Below are 16,294 nucleotides of genomic sequence, written 5' to 3' on the forward strand. Positions count from 1 at the left end.
GTTGTCAGAGTTTTCGTTGTTTATGGTAAACCTTTTATTCCTCATAAAAAAAAACAACAACAACAACAAAGCAACAAACAAACAAAAAGAAGCGCCAAAAAAGATTAATTTTTGGAAAGATTTTTCAGAGCCGTTTTAACTCGCATCAATCTCAAAAAAACTATATACCATTGGAGAGCCATTAAATAGGAATTCAAACAACATTTTTCACCGTTTTGTCTCGGTAACAAAAGTCCCTTCGAGCAGCAAATCAGTTAAACGCTATTGTTTACCTATTGTGGTCTCTCGTTGGCCCAATCACTTGAAATACCACAGGCTTCTACTCGTGGAATAATATTTATTGTCTCAACTTTTAAAGCATCCTAGTCACACCAAACACATTTGACATGGAAGAACTCAGTTTTCGCCTGGCGAGGCTCAGTGATTTTGATGAGATTGTAAGTTTATCCAAAGGAATTTATAAAGGGCACGATTACCTACCTATTGAGTTTCACAAATGGATGAAGATGGAAAACATGGCAATCATGTTGGTTCTTTCTGGTGACAAAATAGTTGGTTCAAGAGCCGCATATATCATAGATGACGGGAAGACGTACATTAGAAGAGCTGGGCGCGTCCTTCCAGAGTTCCGTAAACAAGGAATCAGCCAAAAGCTCTCGGATGCATTGGATGAATATGTGCGCTTTAGCTTCCCAACTGTTGAGCGAATGCGTTTCGTGTCAAAATATAACAAATTTAGCGACAGTTTGAGATTAAAGAAAATTCTACAATTTGAAGTCCTGTCCTATGACATTGACGAAGAGGAGTACCGTGAATCCCAAACATGGAATGAAGAATCAACTGAGATTGCCACTTGCACTAAAGATTACATTTCAAATGTTTTGTTTTCTAGTCGTGTGGTCGAACTATTGTTTCCAGACAATATTCTCCTGTATGATCGAGTGCCCGTCGAGCCTTGTAGTTCAAACTTTGAGCATATTGTGCAAGAGTTTGACAGTCTCACATTTTGCACAGAGAAGAACCCAGCCAGCTCTTCGCCTAAATCGTTCAGCTTCGGCGGTGTTGCTCAAAGAGTTGAATATGTTCACTGGACAACTTATATTTACACCAGAGACGTGAGCCTGTACAAAGAGCACTTGATGTTCCAATTCAAACTTGCTTGCAAATCTATCAAAAGTCGTTTCATATTCGTTTCATCAGTAATGAATGAAAGTATGAGCGCGCAGGGAAGGAGTTTGATGGAAGAGAAATTGAATCTGAAAGTGTCAGACAATATCAGCGAGAAGAGATTGAATATGTATGAGTTGGATTTAGTACAACAGAACGTCACTGAAATTTAGGAAAAGCCTTCACTCGCGATGAAATTGAGCGTGAGGAAACATGTAGCAAAAACACCAGAACTAAATGATTATGATGACTGAAATTTTTATGACTAACGGCATCTGATTAACCGAAGGCAAATAGTATTAGCCTCCTTCATAGAAATTTAGATTTAGCTCAAATTAAGATTCAGAAAGGTTACAGCAAATATATAAGTATAGAAAAAAAAACCTTTTGTTTTTCTCGAACTTTTGTTTTGTGACATAAAAAGATATCCAGATTTTTTAATACCTCACAAATGTTCGATTTTCTGCTGAACAGCACGCCTATTTGAGCTTGTAGAGTGAAGTTCATGTTGTGATTACAATATGTTTACTGTTCGACGTCAAACGAATTTTGCGGTTTTCATCAGCTTGTAGAAGACAAATATTGTTTGATTTAATGCAAAAAACTGATAAGGAAATTCAACAAGGACATGTTTATTTATTTTCATACCAAGTTATGGTATCTTAACGTACTTTATTTATTCAAGAGGAAAGCATTTTATTTATTTCCTTCAACAGTGGTAATTTGCAACGAAAGTACCACGAGGGAAGGCTTTCAGCTCAGTATTCCAATAGATTCTGATTTCTTTTGTTGTTGGGAAAGAAATTTCAATAATTGCACAAATTAAGTGGCATTGAATACCCAATAAATAAATGATGAATCGCGTGTCGCCAGCTGAAGCCATCTAAAATATTTATCCTCAACGTTATTAATTGAACGTTATTTCTGTTCTATTCTTTCCCCATAAACTGAAGTTGGTCAAAATATATCAACGTGGTATTTTCTTTATGATGTCTTCCCGACCGTACCGACCGAACCATACTTTGCCTTCAGAAGTTTAATAATCTATAAACGCGTCGTCATTAACATTACATTAGCGCCTCTATGAACAGTTTACCACAATCAGTAAGCCGGCTGTGCAACAACTATCTGAATTCTTTTCTAGATCTCACTCTGACTCCATGCAATTTTCTCTTTAGCTCAAAATATACTTGCCCATCGGGCAGAATGCCAATACTGTTCTCGCAACATTCATTTGCATAAATGAAAGTCTGACATAGCTTGCGGAATTTAGAGGCATTTCAGGGTAGATGTATTTGACACAGAGCGCTGCCCGATTTGGGGTGTGGCTTTCGAGAATGTTCACTAAATATTCTGTATTGAAGCCAGCGAATAAACCCTCCGTGGCCTTCAATTTTAATGACAAAAACAGAAGTTACAGGGCATGCGTGTTTATGAATACGTCAGAGGGGATTTCACTAGTCTTTAAAACATAGGGGTCTCACAGCCCTTATTCCTTAATTGTAAGAGGAATTGATGAATGAATTACCTAAGGAAAAATTTATGATCTCTTTCTCTGGAGATTTGCATAATTCAGAATTGACTACCTGGCATTATGCCTTGACTTGTGAGCCAACTTTGTCTTTTCCGAATTTTAATGCCAATGTTTATTACCGTAAATAAATTATGGCTGCACCCTCTAACTATGTATGTATGTTGATCTCAATACGAAGTCTGTGAAGTCCGCTATCTGAGCAGGTGTTAGTGTCGTGCGGTCTGCAGGGCTTGCATCACTCTCTAACTTTTGTCGTGCGGCTTCTACAGTACCCTTGATTGGGACGTTGGTGAACAATGACTCCACGTCGAAGGACACCATGATTTCGTGGTCCTGAATCTTCTCGCTGCTGATGGTGGAAGGAAAGTGAGCTGAGCTGGTCACCGTAAAATCTGAATTTCCTGTTAGCTAAGAAAGCAGACAAATCATACGCAAGAGTTGTTACGCAAGAAACAGTAGGCCGCAATTGTACATTAGCCTTGTAACCATAGATTCTAGGTGATTGTTTGTGTTGCAGTTTGATCTTCTTATAAACAGCCTCTGATGTGTGCCCGTTCCGTTTTAAGGACAGACAGTTTGCGAGTCAGACGGTCTGTCGGATCTTTCTTAAGGAACTTGTATGGTCTGGTCCCGATCAGCGCTGTCTTCTTAGCATAATATGTGACAGTGTCGAGGACTGTGCTAACACGATCCTTATCCGCCGGGAGGATCTAGATAGAGTTGTCTTCTTTAAGGCTCTTAAGGGCGTCGCATAGTTCTGTCGTGATGTTCGGCTTTGGTGGGTCTGCGTGTTGAAGGATATTGTTGAAGGCTCCTTGTTCCGCATTGAGCGGTCTTACTGCTGATTCAACATAAGCGATGATCTCGGTAGCTGGGATGTTTGCAGGAGTCACGGAAAACTTACATTTTTTCTTTAACAGGGACACCTCAACATCGCTAAAACCAGTACTCACGGCAACAATGGGAATCGACATCCGCCAATCGCGTTAGATCGCCGTGATACAAAAGGTAACGCGTGAGCAGTCGCCCAAATCGCCTGATGAAGACTAGCATTAATCAATTGAAACGTCATGATCTACATCTCAAGTGACTACCTCGATCGTGAGACAAAAGATTAAACAGTTTATAAAAATTTATACTGTCAGCCTGAAAGCACGCTACTAGTCATTAGAACGTCCGCACATGCGCATACGTTTGAGTGTTGTTTGGACAGGACTAAATTTTTCCTGTATGGATACAAGTAGAGATTTTGCACCGCCACACAGGGTATCAGGCCTATGTAAAAATAAATGCGGAAAAAAAGGTGACAAAACGACGATGGCTCTCCCAGTGTCGCCTTATATCTGTTGCGTGACGATAAAAAAAAACTGAAAACTTTTTGTTTGCCCAGCGACAGAATCTTAACTTACTTCGCGGCCTCTTGTCCAAAGGCAAATAGCAACAGGTGACTTCTAATAAGCAACTAAAACCACTTGATCGCCATTATTTTTCAAGCCGCCAAGCAAGCGTGACTTCGCTCGCGTGTCTTCGCCCTTGTGCTTTATTTCGGCACCAGCCTCCTATCATGCGGAAATTTTGAGTATTTATAATTAGACAGTAATTGGAATAGTCACGGAATTTTAGAGAGGAATCTAAGGGTTGCGTGTGTAAGTCGTCTCTACAATGGACGCTATAACATTCCGCTTGGCAGAGCCTGACGACTTCGATGAAATCGTTAAACTTTCTAAAGGAATCTATGAAGGACACGACTATCTACCGTTAAAGTTTCACAAGTGGCTTCAAACAAACAATATGGCCGTCATTCTGGCTCATTCCAGCGACAACAAACTGATTGGTTTAGTGGCATACTCCATTGTCGACGATCATCAAACATTTGTTCGCCGCGCAGAACGCATTCATCAAGATCTTCGTGGCCAGGGTCTTGCCAGAAAGCTCAGGGAATATGCGAGAAACCATGCCAGACAGCGCTTTCCAAACCTAACACGAGTACGATTTACGACCACAAGTGAGAATGTGAATTCTCAGCATCATAGAAAACTCCAGGAATGGAATATTCTTGCATATGAGGTTGAGATAAAATACTGCAGGCAGGCGCCAGCGCCCATGAAAAAATCGGTCGAGATCAAATCATACTCACGTGAATATTTCACGGATATTATTCTTTCTAGCCTCGGAAGAGCAAAACTTTTTCCTCGAGATGTCATCGTCGTGAATTATTTTCCTTTTGAACCTCTCCGATCGAATATCGATCAAATTTTGGAAGATAGAAACGAACTTTTTGGCGAAGATTGCGGCGATGATTCTATGCCTCGATCGTTCAGTTTTGGAACTTATTTGCCGACAGAGAAGTTCTTAGATTGGCAAGCTGTGATTTATACAGATGACCCTGCTCTTTATGAAGCTCATCTTTTATGTCAATTCAAGCGTGCATGCGAATTCATTAGTAGCGATTTTGTTTTCGTGTCTCTTCATGACAAGAGCTGGACTGAACTCACTAAAAACGTGATGGAGGAACAACTACAGTTAAAAGTTCATGGATTAAAAGAGATGATGTATCTATATGAGAAAGATTTAACGAGCTAAAACGCTTTTGAATAAGTGTTAAATTTAGCCATCCCTTCCCAGATATTTTATTTGACCGTCACGCGACGCATAAATAATTGCATGTGTCACGAAATGAGCTAGGATGAAAATTAGAACGCAAAGTCGAATAGGAGACGTGGGTTTAGTTATTATTTTTTTAGGAATCGAAATTAAGAAAGTGTGTCTTAGTGAACACGGTTTAGCTCTTTTGGCCCTAATGTTATTAACAACCTTCACCGATTTGTTGGTTGTCAAGCGTGTAAGTCATGTAGAAGCCAGACGTTTCACGGCCAAATGGTTACAAGACACATCAGTTGCAATTACACGGTTAGAACAGATTCGAGATTAGCTTGTAAGTATAAAGGAACTGAAAACCAGATCCAATAGAAAGGATTTATTTGTAGGAGATATGACACTAAAATACTCATTCTCAGCACGTTTGTTCGACTTTCTGTCCTTAAATTAAGTTTGTATTCATTCGCTCTTTCCTTAAGTGTTATTTAGTATTTAACACAAAGGTGAAAAATGCTTTTTGCGCGCGCTGATTGGGTTGGTCAGAAGTGAACAGCAAGTTCTATTCACCTCCTAGCAGCCGATGAGTTAAAATCGCCCACAAGAGTTTATATACGGTATATTAAAAGAATAAACTATTTGTTTTTGTATCTGTGTGGTATATACTAATAGGTGAAAAGTATCACGACAGTAGCTGAATAGGAAAATTATTGATGGAAGTTGTTTGAGCCAATCTCAAGTTCCTACGTTTGTCATCTATCGCTTAAGGGAGGTTGAAGTGGGGGGAGGTCGATGACGTTTTACCAGGTCCCTACATAAGGCTTTGTTATAATCGTTATGATCCCCCTCAAGTGGGAACTAATTAGTAGTCAATTATCTATATTTTCTCCCCTTTGACTTTACTGGCGATTACTGACCCCCTCCGTTCCACCTAAAAACCACGCGATCCTCTCCTTCCCCCCCCCCCCGAAAAAAAGTCCTCCTATTCCCCTCCCTCAAGCGATAATCGAAGTTCATGGGAAAGGCTGTTCCACAACAGCACCTCTTTAGGAAGAACGTTTCTTTAAATAATTGACGCGGGGTTGTGGACGAGCCATTTTATTTTCAGAATTCCTCAGTTGGTTCGCAGTAATATGTAATATCATTTCGATATTCCAATCGAAATTATAGCTATTTAGGAGTAAATCCATGTAAAGTTTTGTGCATTATAACAAAGATGGCTGCTACACTTTGATGACTAAGTTTTCGCCTGCCGAGTGCCTGGAACAGCTTACCAATATTGACTTCATTGCTTGCGCACTGTGCGCCGGTTTTGGAGCTTCTGTAGCTTTTCAGATGGAGACCGATACCATAGTTGTCCCAAAAAGCGCTAAAACAAAGGGTGGCTGGACTAAGCTGTTATGCAAATCAATAGGAACATCAAAAGGAACCGGGTGCCTTATTCTTTTAATTTCACCCAAGGCAGAGGCAATCTTTTTACAAATACTCTGTGTATGACGATCCCATTTTAAGTTTTGATCAATATGTAACCCTAGAGATTTCTTGGAGGCAATGGTCATTTATCGTGAAATTAAAGATGGAATCTCAGAATTACGGCAATTGATAGCCTCTGCCTAGACGCAATTCATATAAATTAATTCAGTTTTGGTTAAGTTAAGGGTGATTTTTTTTAGCGGATAGCCAGAATTACATTTAAATCGTAATCAAGACAATCGTCATTGCACGTTTACAGAACTGCTTAAGTATACATAAGAATATATTAAATTGTTGTCATCTTAGTACATTCTAGATTGTGAAAAAAGTGTGAGATTTAGAAATAAACACCTACAAGGGTTTAATGTTTTATAATTGATGGCACACAAAGGTTTAATGTTTTAAATTGATGGCCTAATCTCTATCTTATCTTCATTTCTTGTATGGATGTTTACAACCTATGAAGAACACCCACGGCAACACGCTTCAGTGATAGTTTAGCTTTATTTACCGTTTGACATGACTGGTGACTGATTAGTGCAGCTTTACTAACATTAAATGACCTTTGGCCGAACGAGACAACGAAACAAGGTGTGCGCAGTTAATCATCCGCCACTATACACTTTCGTAATATAAACGTTCAGCTCTACTTACGGACACTTTTTTTAATGCCCGTTTTGCTTCCCAGTCAAACTCTGTATTTAACATTCCCGTAAGCGACACACTCTCGCAAATGAACACTTTTGAAAACAGAAATTGGAGTTTTCTTCTCTTTACGTTCTATCGGATGCTACCCAATTCATCTTTGATGTCCGCTTATCAGAAATTCTACTAACAGACACTTTTTCCCGAGGGCGCCTGCTTACGAGAGTTTACTGTATTATCAAACTCCTTTATCGGGTTGCTGTAGACCAGGTTTGGAACGATGGCATGTTACATAAATAAAGGCAAACACCCAATGTGAGTGTAGAGGTTCTAAAGATGAATTATTTTAGATATAATCATCCATGTTAAGACAATATTCAGGCCATCGACTAAAAAAAAAATATATGTGTTCAGCTTTGCTTTCCACCTGATTACATATCTCATTAAATTTACGCCGGACCAATCCTAAAAGAGCTGAATATACAACAAAATTACGGACGTGAGATAATGTTTCTCATCCGATCTCTTATAGGTGGTCCGATTCGTTTGAAGTTGAGTCTTTTTCACAATGAAAAGATTCTGTGTCGCTTTGATTTTGTTAGTCTCCCTTTTCGACGGAATGCTGCGAAGTGTAGCTGGTGAAGATTTTTGCTCTAACGAGGTAAAATTTGATTTTACAACTATGTTGACAAGTTTTTGTAAGAAAGCTTCAAGTTCTCTAACAGAGGACAGTGATTATCTGAGTAATTCTCTTTTTCTACCGCAATGATGTATTGCCGTGGCCTTGAACAGGCTCTAAGCTTAATCTTGCTTGTCAGCATCCAGAAAAGTTTAATAAAATTGAGAAACTATCATGCAGATATCGTGGATGTAGAGATGATTTAAATCAAATTCATGTTAGGAGTCCGTCGTTATTTAGCAGCTGAGGTACACGTAAGAGAGGGGAAGAAGGAGTCGGAAGACTTCTGGCGGGATTTGCACGGGTTTCAGTTGGAACAGTGGGGGATCAGTCGTCATCAGCAGAGTATAAAGGGGACTATAGAAGGTTGACTGCCCCAGTAAGGTGATGAATATATTATGACCACTCGCTTAAATCTATCATGAGCAGGCAGAGAAATTTGAAAATAATTTTAGTTGATATTTGAGTGGTTCACAGTTAGATCTTGGTAAAGAAATGTTAAAATTAAACAGTAGGATTTCAGTTTTAAAGCAATTCTTGAGTTTTATAGACATGCATGTTCCACTTTTTTCTTCAATCCAGGATGAAGACTTATCGTTTGAAACAATACCTTGTACTGCGGTTAGGACAGGAATGGTGCGCTCCACTGAAGGTCAAAAGTTTCTAAGCCTTTGCCTCAACAACCAATGGAAGCCATATTACCCCCAAGGAAGCCCTTTTCAGGGTTGCTATAACAACCGTATTCCTGGTCTGATTGGTCATTGGCGCATGAACGAGCAGACTGGAGACGAGGTGGCTGATGACTCGGGTTATGAGAACCACGGCTCGGCTGATGTCCCAGTGCCTAAGTTATCCAAGTTCACACGTGGTCGCCATTTTGACTCCAGTGGACTCATCTCCGTCCCAAACTCCCCGGTATTGAATTTGGGGGTGTCAAGCTTCACCGTGACTGGATGGATAAAGATTTTGGACGTCACCTACCCTCTGACAACCTTCGCTGTCCAGAAGGGTTATGGCTGTTATTTTCACCCAGACCGTCCGGGCGCGAAAGCCGGTTGGGAAATAGGACACGGTTACAATGCCAAAGGACTTGACGTTTGTATACGAGACAAAGAATTCAGAATGACTCGAACGAATATCGAGTTTGATGATGACTTTCAGCAACATCATCTTCTTGATCAGTGGGTTCATTATGCAGTTGTCTTTGATCGCCAACAGCAGAAGAAAGTCTTCCTTTACATCAACGGCAAAAAGCAGTCCAAGTACCTCGACATCTCAGCAGTACAAGGCAGCGTTGACAACACCAGACCTCTCATATTCGGTTACCTCTACGGCTGGAAAACTAAGGGAACTCTGGATGAATATCGAGTTTACAACAAGGCTTTAGACGACTTCGAGGTGGGGGCCATCTTCAAGAACCACCTTGTGTAACAAGCACTAAAAAGTTTTGCAAATGATACAAACTGTCTCCGCGTGATATGTTGGCAGAATAAAAAAAATTGATGATAGTGATCTGATTGTGATGCATCGAATTGTTTAATTCAAATTCATTTCGAACTTTGCATCAAATTGTAGGAAATATACAGAAGGATGGTTGTAGGGCTAATGTCAAAAACTATTTTATTCCACGTTGTATCGTGGATGCTGCACTCTTCACTCTAAATTCCCTTTCGTCTTCTTCTTCATGATCTCCTGTTTAGATCCCAGCTGATTCGTCTGAAACCAAATTGTCTATCACTTCTCTAGTTTCTTCACTCGAGCCACACCTTCAATAGGAAATGCCATACGCGCATTTTTTGTGCGACTCCCTTACTTGCGTCACAATCTCAAACGCACTTGCCAATTTAACGGTGAAGTAACGACACCACCAACTTATGAAGGGGTGGTTCTTGGTGAGGGAAGAAAGGACTGGGACTGAATTTCATTTTAACGGCTGCTCTACGAAACGCTTTTCCTAAATATTTCGGACATGTTTCGCCAAATTTTGTTGGAGTGGGAATGGAAAATGTGAAGACGTAATTTGTTCTTAAATCATGAATTTTAAAAAGATGTTTTTTCCCCATAAAATTTGAGCCTCTACATGGAGTACTTTTAAATGGCGAAACAGTGCACCAAAATTTGAATTAACAGTTTCTTTAAAAAGTTTTCCCTTTTTTCATCAGTGGAAATGTAGTTGGCTGAGCAGTTTCACATATTTCTCGCAAACCGTTTAAATTTTGTCTATAGGATTCTCTAGGCGCTGCAAATCTTCAAATTTTCGCTCTTTCCTGCCTCCACTGCTAAATGTTTTTTGTGCCCGGCGACAGAATTTCACCCAACTTCCAAGCCTATTGCTAGAAGAAAAAAATAAAATATGACATCACTTCGATTGTGATTCCCGTTATTGCAACGGGCGACTGAGTGATAGAACACTTTATAAATATCAAAATATTCGAAGCAGAGTGATCCAATCAGAAGAGAACTCGGAAATGGGCTATTCGTAACTCAACAGTCACTGGAATTCACGGAATTTAAGAATTTACATGTGTAAATCGTCTCTTCAATAAAAGAGATAACATTCCGCTTGGCTGAGCGAAACGACTTTGATGAAATCGTTAAACTTTCTGAAGGAATCTTTGAAGGACACGACTATTTTCCGTTCAAGTTTCACAGGTGGCTTTGAAAAAGCAATATGATCATTCTGGCTCATTCTCGTTAATTGAGCCCCTTTCGAACCTTTCGGATCCAATATCGATCCTATTTGGGAATATAGGAACGAACCATTTGCTGACGATACCATTCCACGATCAATTAGTTTTCGAACTTATTTGCCGACAGTGAAATTCTTAAACTGGCAAGCCGTGATCCACTCAGATGACCCCGCTCTTAATGAAGCTCCTCAGTTGTGACAATTCAAGTGTGCATAAGAATTCATCAGCAGCGATTTTGTCCGTGTTTTTCCATAACAAGTGGTAGACTGAACTCACGGAAAAAGTGATGGAAGAACAAATGCTGCTGCAAGTTCATCGACATTTTATAGGAGAAAGGAAAAGGCATCTCTTTGTGAAGGATTTTGCAAGCTGATACCTATCTTTTCTTAGTTTCGGAACACTTAATTTTTTTATTTTGTATTAATGTTTTGTTTTTTCTTGACCAAACAAAGCACTAAGGGGACCAAGCTACGAGTCTGCACAGATAACTATAACTTTGTATTAATGTTTTGTTTTGGTTTATGCCTTGTTAGTTAATGGTTATGTTATTACAAATGTGTCAAATCTCTATCAGAAGAGCAGTATTTGTATAGCTTCAATCAAAGAGTCACCAGTAATCGGATCTTTGTGTTTCCACAATGAGAATGGACACGGAACATGTATATTAACATTGGATTCATCATAACCGTTCAATTTCCTCAATGTGATTGGTGCATCTGCTGCATTATTTTTTACTAATCACTGTGTACAGTTGTAATCGGACATTGTAATCGGACAGTTGAAGTAGCCAATCATAAATCTTCGAAATCCACCAATAATTGAATTAATCACAATAACCACAGCAACAACCACTGCAAAATCCTGCAAAAAAAAAAGGGGAATTTCCAAAGTGGAGGAATTTTTTGCTTGAGACATTGTCTCTACCGGAGATATTTGTCCTAAATGTAGTTTTTCTTTCTCTTTTTTCGGAAATTGTAACGGTTGTGATTAATTGGTAACAAGACTTCATGTCGTCCGATTTTGTTAATCACTCGTATTATTACAGACCAAATTGGACTCCACTTTGTCCTATTACCATTATTAATCAGCTATGCTGACTCTTAGCACTCCCGTCGGTCAAAGTCCAGTCTATTCCAATCGTTCAAAATAAATAGGCCGCCAGTTCAGCTTTATCTGCACGAGTAAAACCTACAGCGATAATAGCAATTTTATAAAGAAAGGCTACGAGCCTGGAAAATCGACAGGCGTTACAGATGGAAGATCTCGCTGTTCGAATGAAAAAGAGAGCAGTTTAGAGCTTAAAACAGAAATCGCGAAAGCCCAAGCAGAAGAATCTGTGTACATCCAAGCCGGAAACACTATTGAAGATTCGGTGGTATCGACACTGTAATGAGTGGGTGTTGTCACTATTAAACCATGCTGACTCCTCAATACAAAGAAACTCTCTCAAACTCTCCAATTATATGAGAGATTACACAAATTTTATTCTCATTTTATCGATGCACGAAATTACATATGAATAAAGAGGGTTAGTTAAAGTTAACTTTGAAACTCTTTACGGTGGCTAATTTACATTATCAACTCAGTTGATACAATCAGAATTATCTAAGTAATTACAAAATTACATCCAGTTATTAGTAATATCTAATATCTGTCACTCATATAAAGCTTCGCTAACTCTGAAACTCGCATGAGTGACCAAGAGAGAGTTTCTCCTTACTATATCAATACAAAACCAAGCAGACAAGTTATGAGAATAGGAAAAATATCAATTACGGACTTAAAATTTGATCCAGTATCAAATTCTCTGTACTAACATCATAAGAATTGACTAGCAGTCAATTAAAAATAATTACTAATGAGATCTTGGGAGGTAAAGGGTTAATTCCAATAAACTATAAATATTTGACAATAAAAATCTGCGATAAAATATTATAAAGCATAACACGACGTTTCAACGTTTCCAGAACGTCATTATCAAGTAAACTAAAATAATAAAATCGAGTACATATATAATGAAGCGGTGAGTAAATTACAAAGTGTTAAAAGTTAAACAAAGAGTTTGGCCCTAATGGAATCGCTCTGGGTGTTTAAATTGGGCCTTATTGTTCTTATGTACAACATTTCATAAACAAGACAATCCCATTTCGTGCCACATTTTTTAAGCATTCTAAACTGGCTCTCATTGAGTAAGTCAATGTTCCCTGTAAACTGTAAATAAAAACTTAAACTCAAAATGTGGCTACTAAAGAATATTGAAAGTATCCTCTACATAGAAAACAGAAATATAAAACTTTTCTTACAGATCTAGAGCGATTTCCTTTTAACCTCTCAATGACTGGTTCAAAAATCTGAGATTTCAAGTCTAAACTAATTGGATGTAAAAACCGTTTTGAAGTACCAGGCTTGCCTGAGATTTTGGCTCTGATTATGTCTCGTTTTAATACTTAGACTCGATCTAAATAACTATTTTCTGTAATAACAAAAAGAAGTTTTCTAAGCGTAAAATAACGATTTGTATCGGCCAAAGAAGTAAATATTCCTCATGCTAGCTATTTTCTTGTTCATAGGTAATTCACTCAAGTGATGCTCGCCTTCGAGCAGCCAATTAGAACTGAAAAGATGGCTTTCCGTTTCGCCTCCAAGTAACTTTCTGTAGAGCAAATCCTATCAGTTAGCGAGGAGGCCACACCCAGAACACAAAATTGCAACAAACTCTCTTGGTTCAACTGACAGTAGGTTTATCAACCTTTTCGATCTAAAAATTTCAAGGAGAAATATCTAAATACAATGACTACAATCAAAAGCATACTAAGCGGTCGCCCCACCATTCCCCAGTAAACTTCATTCTTTTAACTTGATTATATAGCCACATTTGTCCTTTAAGTTGCCATTTTACGAATATATATTTGAAATACGGAAATCAAACTTATCAATTTTTATAGTGATTATAGTTTACTCAAATATCTGAATACGATTGCTGCCCATATCGGCGACAACAATTCGCCCAGAAGCAAGAACAGCCAGAGAAATTGGATAACTGAATTCTCCTATATTACCACCTCGAGTTCCAATATTACTGAAAAACTTTCCATTCAGTTCAAATACTTGTATTCTATGATTATCTGAGTCACATACCATCATGTGTCCTGATTTGTTCACAGACAAACATTCCGGATGATTGAACTTCCCGTCCCCTCCACCCTCCTTTCCGAACTAGTACGGAAAGTTTCCATTCCTGTCATAAACTTTAATACAATGTTCACTTTGGTCCGAGACTATGAGATATGTATCGTACTGGACATAGTGGATAGGACAAGTAAAAGCCCCCTGTCCACCTATCTTCATTAGAAACATGTCATCAGAAGAAAATACCTTTATCATTTTGTTGTTTATATCAGCAACAATAATATTTCTATCATCGTCTACCGATAAACCCATAGGAGAATTAAGCTAACTACCAAGGTTTCCTTTCCAACCAAAACTGTCCACGTACTGACCCTCCCCCGTAAAAATCTGGATTCTGTGGTTCCACTGGTCTGCCACGAAAATACTCCTATTATTATGAAATGTTATACCCATCGAAAATACAGACTCTCCTGCCTGGTCACTTCTGTCACGCACTCTTGTCCTTGTTCACCCATGACCTCCACCGTCACGTGATCATCTTCATGAAAGCACTGTCTCAGTTCGGCGTCTGTTTTAGTCAAAGTAAACAGCGCTATATGGTTAACAAAGCCTTCTTCAAGACCTTTACAGTCAGCAACCGACTGGCTTGCTTTTGTTTGGTGTACTACTCGCAAAGATCTAGTTCTTTAGCCCTCAACAGTGTTCAACAGCTTTTCATTGTCCACATAAGCTAAAAAGGAAGGCTATTTTAGGTCGAGGTCCACTGGTTGGTTTTGATCATCTCGCTGAAATATTGTCTCTATGGATTTCATCAGTTGAAAGACTTAGGCGTTTGTACTTCCTATTATCAGTTTATCGGCTTTCTCCAACGATGATTCGATTACCATAATTTGACCTTCGATCTCCGTTTTTTGCCCTGCAATAACTTTGAGCGATTTCCTCGCTTCTTTCTTCACTGCGTTATAAATGGCTTGTTTCTTTGCTCTGAACTTAAGTGAATTTGGCAATCTGTGGATCCACCTACTTGGGCATAGCCACAAAGCGAGGCTTATGTGGCAGGAACCGACCGGACTTAAATCGAAGAGGTACTGCGAGACTCGTTGGTGGTCGGGGTGGGAAGTCTACAAACAACTCACGGAGCAGTTTGGTGACTTACAAGAATTCGTGGCTAATGCTGAAAGAGAAAATGTTGCTCCCCAAATTTCACGTCAACTAGTCCACTTCCTGTCTGGTCTAGATAAAGTTCTGAGCCTTAAGCTTGAGCTAGTAGCTATCGTTCATGTGGGTGAACCTTTCGTCAAAGCCACTTAAGTTTTAAAGGGAGATGGCCAACTAGTCTTCTCGTGCTTCGAGAGATTACAAACGGTTGCGAATGCATGTCAGGTGCCACATTTCCGAAATGTCCACGCAGTAGCTGTCGCTACAGCGGCTGGAGATCTCACAAAAAATGTAGCAGCACTGGAACAGGAAACCAAAAGGAGTGTCGAGCCTGGAATTCAGTGGTTTTTGCGAAAATTCAATGCAGATTTGTACAACACGTTGAGCGCATTCAAGGCTACTAGAATAATGTGCCCGGAAGCTGTGTAATCGCTGCGACCGACGCCAGCAACTGCAAAAGGCTTACGATTATTTCCGTTTTTGGACAGTAACCATGTAATAAATGGCTTAATCACGGAACTGCCTAACTATGTTGCTGCGGCCCATAACGTCACAATGGCCTGGAGGACGAAGTGAAGTAGTGGCGACAGCACTCAGATCGATTGCCACATTGGTCGTCTGCAGTCATGAAAGTTTCTCCAAGTACAACCCTCATCTGCTGCTGCAGAAAGAGTATTCTCAATAATTAACTGCTCTTTTAACGACTCGCAAGACCATGCTTTAGTAGATTATGTTCAGGCTTGTGTTATGCTTCAGTACAATAAACGCCGATAAGCGTGTTACTCTGAATCCTTACTTTGACTTACGAAGATCCACTGATTGAAAAATGATGAGCGGTGTGTTTATCAATTCTGAGGAACAAATGCAGGGGAAACGTGTTACGACACATTGTTTAATAATCAGTTTATTAAAATGATGAGCTGCAGTCACTAGATAAGTAATCATTTGCTGTTTGTTTTGTGTTTACCCCAGTAAAGATACCCTGCCTTTATTTTGCTTAAAAATCAAGTAGCATAATTTTGATGCGAGGAGCATAATTTAGAGAAACGAGCATAACTCGGGCATAAATTTAAAAAAATTTGAGCAGTGTTAGGAGCATAATATGCCAGTTTTACGAGTACAATCGACTCAAGCCTAATCGACACTAGCGGCTAAACCCCAGAGATTCGAGCAGGAGAACAAAGTGATCGTGTGACAGCGGTGTTAGAGGCCTGGCTCGAGAAC

The 16,294-nt window shown here is 39.3% G+C and overlaps 3 protein-coding genes and 1 pseudogene across 4 annotated transcripts in view; 3 read left to right on the plus strand and 1 right to left on the minus strand.

Moving 5' to 3' along the window:
• LOC149034150 (uncharacterized) overlaps positions 1-9,605 on the plus strand; it is a 95,216-nt gene extending 85,611 nt beyond the window's left edge. Inside the window, exons 1-2 of one of the 2 annotated variants that reach the window (XM_089193487.1) lie at positions 7,898-8,075; positions 8,676-9,605. In XM_089193487.1, the coding sequence (XP_089049613.1) occupies positions 7,983-8,075; positions 8,676-9,524 (942 nt within the window). In that variant the 5' untranslated portion in view covers positions 7,898-7,982 and the 3' untranslated portion in view covers positions 9,525-9,605. Of the gene's footprint in view, positions 1-7,897; positions 8,076-8,675 lie in introns of those variants that run through there. The other variant, XM_089193486.1, reaches the window with a different exon arrangement.
• LOC113687092 (putative N-acetyltransferase 16) lies at positions 255-2,029 on the plus strand. The gene has a single exon (XM_027204799.2). The coding sequence runs from the start codon at positions 387-389 to the stop codon at positions 1,338-1,340; it is 954 nt and encodes a 317-aa protein (XP_027060600.2). The 5' UTR covers positions 255-386; the 3' UTR covers positions 1,341-2,029.
• LOC113687089 (uncharacterized) lies at positions 2,846-3,675 on the minus strand (annotated as a pseudogene).
• LOC113687074 (histidine N-acetyltransferase-like) lies at positions 2,856-5,946 on the plus strand. Its single transcript, XM_089192956.1, has one exon. It carries the CDS (start codon positions 4,364-4,366, stop codon positions 5,282-5,284), a length of 921 nt encoding a protein of 306 aa, XP_089049082.1. The 5' UTR covers positions 2,856-4,363; the 3' UTR covers positions 5,285-5,946.
• Positions 9,606-16,294: the final 6,689 nt, after the last annotated feature.

Source organism: Pocillopora damicornis, chromosome 14 (genome assembly GCF_964200805.1).
Source record: "Pocillopora damicornis chromosome 14, jaPocDami1.2, whole genome shotgun sequence".
Taxonomy (NCBI): Eukaryota; Metazoa; Cnidaria; class Anthozoa; order Scleractinia; family Pocilloporidae; genus Pocillopora; species Pocillopora damicornis.

What these genes read in the sequence shown, in the direction of transcription:
- LOC113687074 (XM_089192956.1), top strand. Translation starts at nt 4,364, where the DNA reads ATGGACGCTATAACATTCCGCTTGGCAGAGCCTGACGACTTCGATGAA.
- LOC113687092 (XM_027204799.2), top strand. Translation starts at nt 387, where the DNA reads ATGGAAGAACTCAGTTTTCGCCTGGCGAGGCTCAGTGATTTTGATGAG.